We start from the raw sequence: 12,836 nt of genomic DNA, 5'->3' as shown, positions 1-12,836 counted from the left end.
AATTAACTTGGGATAAAATTAATTTTTATTTTGTTGCAATTTGCTGATGAGAAAAACCTTTGCAATGCCTATTTCCCTTTAATGGGGCGCCTGGTATTTGTTTAGTATTGTTCTAACACTGCTTTTGGGCTTCAACAAATCTTGTATTATACTGCAATGTCCATAAAACATCTGACAATAATAGAATTACTCTATTATGGTCAGATAATATAATGCAATGTGGTGAAGTCTTGTACTGCAGCTTAAACTTTTAAAATCAAAATTCCTGACGCCACTATAAATGACTTTTTATCTAATTGAAAACACTGTTTTTTCACCCTATGGGCTAATTTATAGTCTTTATTTTCATTGTTAAAATAATGACAGAACATAATTATACAGACCCTGAATGTCGTTCAGACTTCATCTGTTCTGCCATTTCTATCGTACTGAAAATGGGGGTGAAAGAGTTACTTTCATGGATTAATAGACCATAATAAAACCCCCATATCATCTAGTCTGACTTCCAGTTAAATACCATCCATGTATTTGAATTCACTTATTCTGGTGTGGAGCCCAGAAATGTTACGGAGGGGGTTCTGTGACATGCTTCCCTTCAGCAGAGGACTACTGCACTCAAGAGCCACATGTCTCTGTTGTCCTCCACTTCTTTGTTCCTATGATTCATTTGACTCTTGGAATTTTTTACTAGATATCCAGCCTAGATCTGATATATTCAGAAGATGGAGAGTTCACTCTTCCCTACAGGGATCTGTTCCAGTGATTAATCCCTTACTTGAACCAGTGTCTTGTTTCTAATGTGAATATAGTGAATTAAACTTTCAGATGTTACTTCTATTTATCTTTCTTTTCACTATATTGGAGACCCTTTCAGTATTTTTCACTTTTTGCCTCAAGGTAGTTGTGTACCATGATCATACCTTCTTTGGTATTCTTCAGTTTTTAAATGTAGATTAAATAATTTGGTACAGAAGGTTTACACATGGAGAAAGAGTAAGAATTGGTAACATGAATTAACCAAGTTATGAATTGTTTAATAGAAGTGCATTAAAACTTGGTGAGGATGCTAATTCAGGAAATAACAGTTTTGGCAAAGCCTTTAATCTTTCTAAAATTATGCCATGGGTATTTAAAATCTGAATGGGCAGCATCTACAAAGGAGTTTGGGCTTTAGGCTATGCGCATTAGGTAGTGCATCTTAACTCATTATGCAGACTTGTTATCATAGCAAGATGCTTTGCCCAGCCTCCAAGCCATTTTTGTGGTTCTTTTCTACACTTTACTTCAAGGATGAGCCTCATTAATTCCTGAATGCATTTGGCTGTATTTGAATGAGCCTAGTTTACCAGAAGATCCAGGCTGCCTGATTCTCAGTCCTCAAACTCTGAAGATCTTTGTGCCATCTCTAATATTAATATTATTTATTTCCAGATCATTGTTAATTATTTTCCATAAAGATGTGGCTTACGGAGGTCTACTCAGATTTGTACGTAGCTAAACAAGCACAACCAAACCAGAAACAGCTGTTAGTAGTTGAAAGCCATAAATTCCAGAAACCAATGGTACTGGAGGCCCATTTGCCATGAAGTAGTCAGGAAGGAAGAATTGTTTATGGTTTTGTGGAGGTAACACATTTTGGTAGACAGATTACTGTTTGTATTCAACTCCTGTTTCATTAGTTATTCACACATATCCCTGAAATGAGCCTTATTGGGTGAGTGTAGGCAATCAATCAAGGAACTTTTAATTGAATGAAATTGATGAATTGGTGAATTAAATTGATCTTAGGTGGACAGCAAATGCGTTTGAGACTTGCCTAATTATACCTGGAGGTTTTGCTTTGTTCCCCCTGGTCCCCAATACATACTGTCATTTCTGCTCAGCCTCCTAGATGAGACGGAACGTTTTCTTTCCCTTGGTTTGTTTCCCCCACTAGAGCATAGTGTGGAAGTAGCTTTGCAAGGTTCTGCTTGGAACATAGTCCCAGTGCCAGAGCTCTTCCACACTTCGTTTGTGTGGTCAGGGGAATACCAGTGCCACTTCTCTTGGAGGATCCCTGTCGTAGACACTGGAGGCCCAAGAATATCAGCAGACTGTATTTGAGGTCCTGGATTTCCTACACCCCTCTTTCCTCCAGATTTCAAAATCTACCTTCAGAGACTAGGCTTGGCAAAGAGTGGAGATGCTGCTTTGGCAGAGGCTGTGGATGCTGTCAGGATCTTTTGCACCCCTATTGTCACAGAGGTGTTGGCTGCACAGGAATGCAACATGGAGAATCAGCAACAGGAACCGATTGGTGTTTGCTACAGCAGACATTGATCATTTCTCATGCTCATGCCTATAGCTTGCCAAACTAGACATACTCCTAGCTGAAACTATCTGAGGATACTGATGCTGGTGGGTTACTCAGTGCTGAACCCATATTCCCATCCCTGCTTCCCTCTTGACTTTCTGTTATAAAAAGTTACTGACACTGGAGAGGTCTCTCTGGCGTGCTACTTAGGAGACCTAGAACTTCTCAAGAAAGATGGCTCAGTATCAGAGGAAACACTTCAGTATTCAAATAACTCCTTCAGGCATCACTGGATGTTTTATATTGTTTCATGTTGCCGAGGGTTCTTTACTCATAAATTAGATTCTTTATATCCTTCTTTTGTAGGCCCCTTCTCAAGAGCTCTTCTTCAAGAGCTATTCTGCAAGAAGAGAGGATTGTAAATTCCAAGTCCTTACTATGGACTTGTGAGTGATCATAAAACCCTCTCATTGATAGTCACTACGGCTGGAGAGAAAAGGAGATTGGAAACACCACCAAAGCTAGGGGTGTCTGAAATAAGTATTTCTTTTCAATCAAGGCTGTCTAATTACCAAGTCTTGTTTGTTAATTGTAAACAAACATAGAGAGTACTTAGGAGACTTTGAAGAATCCTTGTGCCCTGGCTTTTGGGGGGACTTCTCTGTGCTGAAACCCAATTTTGAGTAAGCACTTGTCAGTGGGTACTTTCTCAGTTATTAGCAGACTGCAGATACTGCTGACACAGTTCCCCAGGTAGCTGCCATCATGACCAGACGTTTTGCCTCTCTTTCCTCTCTGGAGCTGCGCAAGACAGTTATTGTCTTGGACATACGGTTATATGTCTTACAGGATTTTGATGGACCACATTTGTTTAACTGAAGAACAGATAAAATCCTGTACAGACTCTAGGACAACACCTCAAAGATTTTTTTTCTTCTCTTAAAAAGAAGGCTTTAGATCTTTCAATCCAAATCACTCCATCTCCTTTTTTCATGTTTCTTTTTTGGTCCTGATTGAAATTAAAAACCAAATGGCAGCCACAGTTGCCAAGAAAGTCACGCAGTACTCAGTGCAGCTCAGTACCACTGACATGCCTCAGATTTTCTCTCATTCCTTATTAAGGACCATTCTCACCAGGGCTTACTTTGACAAGAGGCAAGCCCTCTTGTGGCTTTAGGAGCTAGTTCTTACTTGTTTCAGAGAAGAGGTCTTACCATAGCTACATTCTAGTTGTATAGGGAGAGGCAAGCCCTCTTGTGGCTTTAGGAGCTAGTTCTTACTTGTTTCAGAGAAGAGGTCTTACCATAGCTACATTCTAGTACTGTATAGGGAAGAGGATAGAGATCCGTCGAGTTTTCAATAATTAAATCCTCTGTAAAGACAAGTTTAAATTCAAAAGGTGACTTCAGCTAAAATAATACATAATTTCAGAAAGTTTCTTGCTCTGTCTCTCAGAAAGCATACATTCTTTGTGAATGTGAGTGCAGTGATGGGAACCTTGGAATAACAGATTCAGTGTTGTCCTTGGACTGCTGTAGACCTTTTCTACTTGCTTGACCTCTTTGAGAGCCACATTTCAAATCATTCTGGCCCTTAGAGTTAATGGGGGCAAACAGAATTTGCTGCCAGCCAAGACCCATTCTCACAGGATTGGCTGTGATTATCTCAGTGATCAGCTGCGAGCTTGACCCACAGTTTGAGCAGAGCAGCATGTATTTATTTTATGCGCATTTATTTGATATCCAAAATCAAATATGATATATAGAATCTGCAAAGGTGAGTTCATTTTGTATACCTTCCAAAGTTTTGTTTAGCATAAAGATGACTTCTCTTTTCCCTTAGCATCATTGTAGCAGTGTAATGGTGATAAAGCCCTTTGAATTGTACAAGTAACTTTAAATTCTTGGGTAATCTGAAAGCTAGTGGTCTTTGTTCACCATGTTAGTGTACATTTAGAATGGAAGATTGTTGTTCTTTCTTACCTGTGGACAGGGGGACAGCACATTTAAATGACTAAACAGTACTCAGTTTCCCTCAAGACCAATTCTACATTTTTTCCTCTAAGATTTTAATAGCATTTAATTTAATCCACTTGTTTCTCTTCATAGATCTCACCCTTTTTGGGTCATTGCACTCTTAAATGTCAAGGGGCTTGTGTCTTTTTGTTATATTTGCATTAAGTCTTTCAGATGCTTAGGATTGTTTATTTCTCTTGCTGAGAGACCTGAATGTCACAGTCACTGTTGCACAAAGCCTGTCAAGTAGGGTAAGAACATGAATGAAATTATGATACAAATCTGCCACAGCTGAGTGACCTCCCCTTCTTCACATTAATAAAAGCACATTCCTCAAGAGTTCAAGTTACCTTTATTCAAGGATGTCTTGAAATCTGCAAGGTGTTGACATGACATACTACTCACAACTGTGCTACCTCGTTATTGCATTTCACCCAGAAAGGATACTGCGTTTGGCAGAACACGACTGAGATTGCTGTTTGTGTGAAGGGACTTCAAGACCCATCATCAGATAACTTTGATGTTGGGGACTTCAGTCCAGAGTTACAAAAAGTGTGAATGAACACGTGGACTGTCACGTTAAGTTAGAAAAGAAGTTACCCAGCTGTAACTGGAGGTTTTTAAGATGTGTAGTTCACTTGCACATTTGCCTTCTACTTGCCTTTCTTCCTCCTTCACATTTCAGCATGCGTCTTTCTCAGATTACAGGTTAAGAGGAACAGATCTGTGTGTGTGTTCTAACTTGTATGCCGTGCAGGCTGGTTTTGAATTCACGTGTTGCACTGTCACCCCAAGTTAGGACGGCCGTGTGAACTCCACACCTTGAGAGCACTGTCTTCATTGCTAGGTTTACCTCTTTCTTCTAAAACAGAAACTCAGCATGATGCAGCGTAGAGGAAATTCTTAAAATATTACCCCAATTGCACATGGCAGTTCTACAGATTTCAGATGAGGACGTACAATTTGATACATGCTTGTCTGACTTTTATACCCTGAGTGAGCTTAGAGACGTTCTGCTAGAGGAACATCAACATGACTGCATAGACAGCCTTAGGATTTGGCAATCTGGTGTTATCCAAAGGCTACAAATAGTCTTTCTGAATTTTGGAAGAACTTTTTTTTTAATCCAAATAGCACTTAATTACTATATTGAATATAGAGTCTTCCCTTTATATTATAGTGAAAACAAAACTATAGGCAGAGGGTTATAGTGTGCTTGAAATGTCCGTTAAAATGTGAGGAGTTTGAAGGGAAGTATGGTTTGTTTTGTTAGCTATCCTACTTGATAAAACTTGTCATTAACCTAAATATGAGGAGAAGGTAGCCATAGTATCCTGTGTTTGTGACAAATACATTTAATTAAAAAAAAAAAAATCTTAAAGTGCAACTGGCAAATGCCTCTCAAAGCAAATATAAAATGTGACCTGTAAGGAAAGAGGGACTCTTGTAAGCTGTATCCTGCTAAACTTTTATGTTGTTTATAATGTTTTGTGACGGAATATATAAGTAAGTGGTCAGTGCAACTGCTGTGTCTCCGTGCAAGGGCAAATACTGAGACCAGTATGCTGTAGTGGGATCAGCCTTACTGATATGATGCTTTAAAAAACGAGCTGTAACTTACCACCACACATAACAGTGCAGCGCTTTCTCCCGATGGGATGCTTATTGCAGCTTTAGAATTGGAGTTTTAATGGCCAGATGAGCAAAATGTCTCTCCCAACACAGTTTATAAATTCAATATGTAAGAAATGTCAAGATTAAAAGAAAAAAAAATGTCTGGTATTCTGCAGGGAAAATTCTCATTAAAAACGAGATTTAAAAACTTTTTTTTTTACAGTCTGTAGCACTGTGCAATAATACAGTAAATACTTACGCTTTGGCATGAACTTGAGGGGGAGTTTATTGGAGAACACAGAGGGGTTTAAAAATAGGACTAGGTTGTAGCTTGGCCAAGAATGTAGTATAGAATTTTAGGTTCTAACATAGTTTTCTTTAATAAATATGAGTTTAATTGTTAACAAATATTCACATTTCAGAGCTGAAGAAAGACCAGTTAAGAAAAGAAAAATGCAAAGCTGCAGCTTCCAAAAGAAGAAGCTAAAATTAATGGAGGCCATGTTGGAAGAACAAAAGAAGTTGAGTAGAGCTATGGAAGAAACCTGTAGAGAAGTGCGCAGGATTCTGGATCAGCAAAACATCATTCAAGTTCAAAGCTTACAGTTACAGGAGAGAATGATGAATCTACTGGAGAAAATGATCTCCAAATCTAATGTGTAGTTTCCTTTGTGAATGCCTCTGAGATTACTATTGATATTATAGATATCCCTTTATTGCACACCGTATGTGTGTCTGTTGCCCTGTTCCCAGGTTTTCCATGGAAATTAAAACCTTAGTGTAATCTTAGTTAAGCGAAGAGAACTGATAATGCAGGGTGAGAGCTATCCAGTATGATAAAATTAGTGCAATATATGCCTAAGTTGACTTATTTTTATACGGAAGGGTTAAGAGATGAATAGCTCTGGGAACTTCAGTACTATTTATGCCTAGGTCAGGTATTGTTTTACAAACAGTGGTGGTGTCTATTGCTTTGCATCAAGGACTATAGCTTGACCTGTTGTAGGAGAACGAAATAGTGCATTTCTAAACATGGTAATTGCATCTTGACTTTGCTGATGATTAAACCCTGTTTTGAAACATACGTTGTGATTGTACAAGTGACCTATGGTTCTTGTGAAGAGCTAGTTTGGACCATGAGATACGTCATTTTAAACTCCATGCCTGATATGAATAGTACTCTAAAGTATTAGGGTAAAAATAGTCTATTCAAATACACTTTTGATATAAAAAGAAAACCCCCAAACCACCTTACTATATACTGAATACTAAAATGTATAGAAGATACTTGAAGTTGCTTTTGATATTAAATGTTTAATTTTTTTCATTAACTGGAATCTGTTGACTTAATGAACAACCAGCAATGAAAACTATCATTTATTCTCTATCATAAAAGAAAAATACTGTACTGTGTGTATATACATATATATATAATCTATCAAATGAAATAAAGAAAAAGAAGAAACTTATTTATTATTGCTGGGCAGATAGTATGCTTTGGAACAGTGAAAAATACTGGGAGACATAACCACGGTCAAAGGTTTTTAATTCTTAATTGCAGCGTAAAGATCTCCTATACTGATGCCCAAAATGTAGAGATGGAAGTCATGAAGAATATTCGACACCTCTGCAGTAATATTTGCTGGTGGCACAACTTCGGTATGCAATTAGATGTTTTAAGGGGTGGTCGGTAAGGCAGATCAACATTGATACACCGCAAGAGGGAGCTGGAGGCATAAAGGATTGTATTGAAGTCCTTAAGATGAAGTACCAGCAAGTGTTTGGTTCTTCAGTGAAATATGACATTGAAATAACCTTTAACAGAAATTAAAAAATTCACCAGCTGAATTTCCTATATACCATTTCTTTTTTGCGTTCTCCTTGAAAAACCTATTTCTGCTGCTTTCACTGTGTTTGCAAGACTGAAGGTTAGATTCAGATATGGAAGTATAGAAAGTATAGAATTAATGTTAGTACTAGGAACTCAGGCCATTTTCCATTCCCGCTGTTAAATAATGTCCCCTCTTGAAATTTTGTTTTTGAAGGTGTTTGCATTTTCCTATATAATTTAACATATTGTTGCCTAAGCTAATGTTAGCTAAACTATTTTAAAACCCAGACCCAACCAATTAATCTGTAATTATGCTTGGTGAACAGGATAAAGGTTATACTCACCAAGCAAATTAATAATATGTGGAAATATTTCTTAGAAGATCCTGCAGGTATGAAGATTAAGAATGATTAAGTATGTAAATGTGGCCCATTCCTACAGAGTTTAATTCATGATAACAGGATAATGCAAATGTAGGAGACTGAACCTGCAGAAAATGGTGGCTGCTGAAGTGTAAATGAAATAACTCTCCTTCACGCCACCTTTACTACAGTGACTGGGTGACTGGGAAAAGGGCAAGTGTCTGGTCTGATTCTGCAAGGATAGGGTGATAGCTGACATTTATCAAAAGTGAAATTCCAAATACTTTTGTGTATGTAAATTGAATTAGTCATATCCGAAAGAGAATCATGAAACCTTATTATATCTCTGCCTGCAGAACTACTGGTAAAAGCAGGACTGTTCCTAATGTCATATAGGTGATGAGAATACTCACAAGAGCATTGTCATGCAGGCATATAAGAGAGGGAATATATGTTCTGTGCTTTGTTATGGTTTTGCACATTCCAAACGTAGATCTGTCACAGATTCAGGTAGGCTGATGTATCCATGTTGTAGTGCTTCCTGACACTTTAACTTGTTTACAGTAAGATATAAAGAAACTCTCCCCTGACTCCACGGGAATTAATAATATTTACCGATATTATCTACTTGAACCTTATAGCAATTAAATCCAATTAATGAGCAGTAACAATGGCAGCGTATTTGAACCTTGTACCGTAGAATAGGTAGCCCCTCTCCTTACATGCTATGAGAATTCTAACTCCAGAGCTGTAGGAACACAGGAATGGAGGAAATCCACTGATTTCCTTGCCTGCTATCACCAGCAACCATGTCATATAATTCATTTTAAGATACAGGTCCACACATTTACAAAAGGGATTAGGTGTTTTGTCCCCAGAATTTTAAGAAGAGCTGCATTACAGACGGGTAAGTTGCAATTTGGAAGATTGCTTCTAGGATTATTTCTGGTCGATTTATACCAATTTCTTCTCATATCAACACTGTGATTTTGCCGCTTTCTGTAGTGTTTACTCTTGAGAGTCAGAGGTTGCGTCCCATGCAGCCCTTCTTCAGAAGAATAGCACTCTTTTATAAGGTAGGGATTATTCTGATGACTGTTTTGCTAATTTTGCTCTTTGAGTCCATCCTTTTTAAAGATGAATGACCAGAATGATATACAGCGTTCTAGATGAGACTCTGAACACTGTCTTACGTAACTGCATTAAAGGAAGTGGTGTTTTTTGGAGGTTGTGAGATTTTATTTCTACATAAAACATGGTTTTAGTAGTTAAATTAGAAGTTCAATTTTAAAACCTCATCTCTTTAACAAAAAGCTTTATTCCCATCCTTCCAGATTATGTGTTCTAGCCCTGTTTTTGTCCAGAGTGAACTGCTGTAGACAAATATAACTAGTTTCATGTATGACAGAATTTTTCTAATGCTTTTTGACAACAGGTTTGTCAAATTCCCTACCTACCCATAGTTTCTTTTTGCTGCTGTTTTGTTTGTTTTAGTAAAGACTGAACATTTACTTGAAAAAATAGGTTGTGATTTTTCTGTTTGGTTTTGTTTGTTTGTTTGGGTTTTTTTTAAGGTAGGCAGAGATTTCTCATCTATATGGGACAGTTAGCTGCAGCTAAAGATATTTGAATGTTTGAGATATTCAGACTAATTATAACTTGAAAGACCTGCCTAGAATTAAAATGCTTGGTAGAATTCCTGGTGCTGCAAAACTGAGACACTGCTTCTGTATCTGTATGAGTAGGGAGTTTAGAGTGTAATAAGTATTCAAGGAGAGCAGACCAGGGGTTACTCAAGTTCATCAATGTAACTATGACATTAAAGGAACTCCTTCATGGCTTCTAGAAGTGTGATCAACAAATAAACTGTAGCACAGGAAAACAAATTTCTTATTTTCAGGGCAGTAACGGGGCCAACACAGTATGATATCACTTTCACTAAATGAAGTGCCTGTATTACACATACACACACAGATGGTGCAAATGGAAAACATAAATAGGGGAGGAAATACACTGCCCGGAGGCAGGTGACTTTGAAAGTGATGTAAAAATAGAATGAAAAGGAACTGGGGAGGCAGATGAGAAAACGAGACATTGAGAAACATGCAAGCAATTGAGGAGAAGCGGATTGTGATGAAAGGAAAGATGGGAAAAAAATACGTTGGGCAAAGGGGCAAAGTAAATGCCTCCAAACAAAGCTAGTAATTGCAGGGAAGAGAAGGAACACAACAATTTAAAAGACAGGAAAGTGAAAATGGAAGAAAAAACATAATGCTGAAGGAGAAAAGTTATGGTATGAATATGAAGAGCTAACATTAGTGAAATTCTGTATATTTTGAATAGACAGCTCCTACAGATAACTTAGTCCAGTTATAAATAGCGTACAGCAAGTAGTGACATTTTTTTCCCACCAGAGAAAAATAAGTCTCTGGACAAGTATTTCGAAGCAAAAATATTTTTCGCAAACTAGAGGGGTTAAGTAATTTGTAGAGGGATTCCATTATAATTAGACAGCATTTTCTCATGTTGGTAGTAACGATTTGCTGGTTAAAATAGTTTGTAAGTATTTTTTTTTTTCCTCGACTTCAAATTGGAGAAGCATTTTAAGATTTCAGTTTATTTCAGGCCCTGCCAAGTTTAACAGTTATCCACAAAACCAGGCAATATATTTATGGACATGGAATGTCTTTTATCATTTTCTCCATAAACAGCTATCTCTTTTGCAAAGTACAAAACCAGCAGAAAAACAAACATACAGAATTTTTAAATTATTTTTCCAGACTTAGTCTGTCCAATTCAGTGCAGGCAAAAAGAGTTTACAAGTCTGTAGACTTACCCTAAGTTGACAGCCTGGTTCTGTGAATAGTCTCTTGTACTAAAGTTAATGGGACTACTCAGATGAGTAAATTTATTGAACTGTGTATGTATATGTTTGCAGGATCAGTTCCTATGCTGATAACGTAATGTGAAAGGCAAATTTGGAAAAGAAATTTAGGAACATTTGGCGGTGTTATGTCAGCAAGTAAATACTAACCATCTGGTCTCTAGATTGCTAATCTATTTCCCCTGATTTTATGGTAGCATACTTCCTGTGTGTGCAAGCTTGAGACTACATCATTAAACTTTTGTATTGATCTTTTTTAGTGTTTTAACAGAAACTTTTAAATTACTTTGCTGTTTTTGGGGTGAAATTTTCTTTCTATGAATAATTTTTCTGTTTGGAAATTTTTCATTCTCCTACAGCTTATTTTACGGTGTTTTATTGGAACACATTTCTAATAAGGATGAATAATTTCAGGTATGTTCTTTGAAAAACAGATCAGTCATCTGCAGTGAACGACATCCAGTTATCTAGAGCTGACTAATTACCACAGATAAGATCTCAGTTTGATCCTGGTTGAAAGTTACGTCTTTGTAAAATATTTGCAATGTAGTGAAGGGTGTTGCTTGTATTCCAAATCTCTTGTTCAGTACTGAAATATTTTTTTAAAGAAAGTAGCTCATATAAAAATATCTTTCAAAGTAGCTGCCTTCAGTCACCTGAAAATGAATCTTTTTATAATTCTGTTTTCTTAAACTGTACTTCTTCCATCAGGTTCTAAGAATTTGGCAAATAACTCTGAAGATGTTTAAGATGTTAAACCATATATATCTGAATTTGGATTTGTAAATGTGTTGGTAACATTTTCAACAAAAGTCTGACTTCCTGATTGTATGTTGTTCTCTTAGGGGTAAGTTCTGGATTGCTATGCCTTGCAAGAAAAAAAGGAATTGGTGCATACTAGTTAAGGTATAAAATTTGCTACATACTTAAATGTTGAGAAGTACTTATCACAGCTTGAGGAAGGCTTGTTTCACTGAGGGAAGCTATAGGAATATCAATTTTCTATGAACTGCCAAGTAAACATATTTAGAAAATTAATTAAAACTACTTTCAAAACTCTCCATGATCCTCATTCTTCCCCCTACAGGTTTAACTATAATTTGTCTTTAATTCAATATAATTAGATCAAATGCAACCTCCTTTATGGATGCATAAAACCTTGCTCACATGAAGTTGTGTGGTGTTAACTATAATGGTATACTTTCTTTAAACTTATATGAATAAGATTTATATACTTCTTTTTCAGTTAGCTTAACTTGGAACTTCACTAGATGAAGATGAAATACACCACTGTTAAATCTTTCACAAAAATAAAACTGTCCACATAGGGTTTAAATCTACATCTCATCTATATTCAAGGATTTAAGCCTATTTAGAGCTGGTTCACATTGGTTAACATTCAGTAAAAACTATGACTGAATTTCACCGCAGTTGAAACGGCATAATACAGATTACACCAGAAATTATGCACTTGCTTCACGTCTTCTTGCTGGCAAGAACTTCTTGTGATTTGGTTTATGCGTTCTCATGCGAATAAGGCATGACCTTATGTTAGGAAGGTGGTTAAAGAAGGTACAATATACGTTGAAGAACTTTATTCTTAAGTAGACTTTCCTTCTGTGTGACTATCTGACTGTTCGTGTTCATTTGTGCAATGAACAACTCCATGCAACATCCCACATGCGTTGTAGTTCATTTACAGAAGGGTACCAGCATCTTCAGTTGAAGACAGTTAGCCCGTGTGCTAAAACATCAGGAGTGGCATGGTGCCTAGTGAAAGTTTAAGTTCCCTGAACACTGGTGCAGCGTTCTTCAGGGCTAGAAGAAAATTCCTCTC

At 37.0% G+C, this 12,836-nt stretch overlaps 1 protein-coding gene across 1 annotated transcript in view; it reads left to right on the top strand.

Moving 5' to 3' along the window:
• Positions 1–7,388, top strand: part of MSANTD1 (Myb/SANT DNA binding domain containing 1) — a 38,312-nt gene extending 30,924 nt beyond the window's left edge. Inside the window, 1 exon segment of the mRNA XM_019473683.1 lies at positions 6,345–7,388. Coding sequence (XP_019329228.1) covers positions 6,345–6,585 — 241 coding nt within the window. The 3' untranslated portion in view covers positions 6,586–7,388.
• The last annotated feature ends 5,448 nt before the right edge of the window (positions 7,389–12,836 follow it).

Source organism: Aptenodytes forsteri, unplaced genomic scaffold, assembly GCF_000699145.1.
Source record: "Aptenodytes forsteri isolate BGI_AS27 unplaced genomic scaffold, ASM69914v1 Scaffold88, whole genome shotgun sequence".
NCBI lineage: Eukaryota > Metazoa > Chordata > Aves > Sphenisciformes > Spheniscidae > Aptenodytes > Aptenodytes forsteri.
The sequence above is the reverse complement of the archived record's forward strand: the minus strand, read 5'-3'. Positions and strand labels throughout refer to the sequence as shown.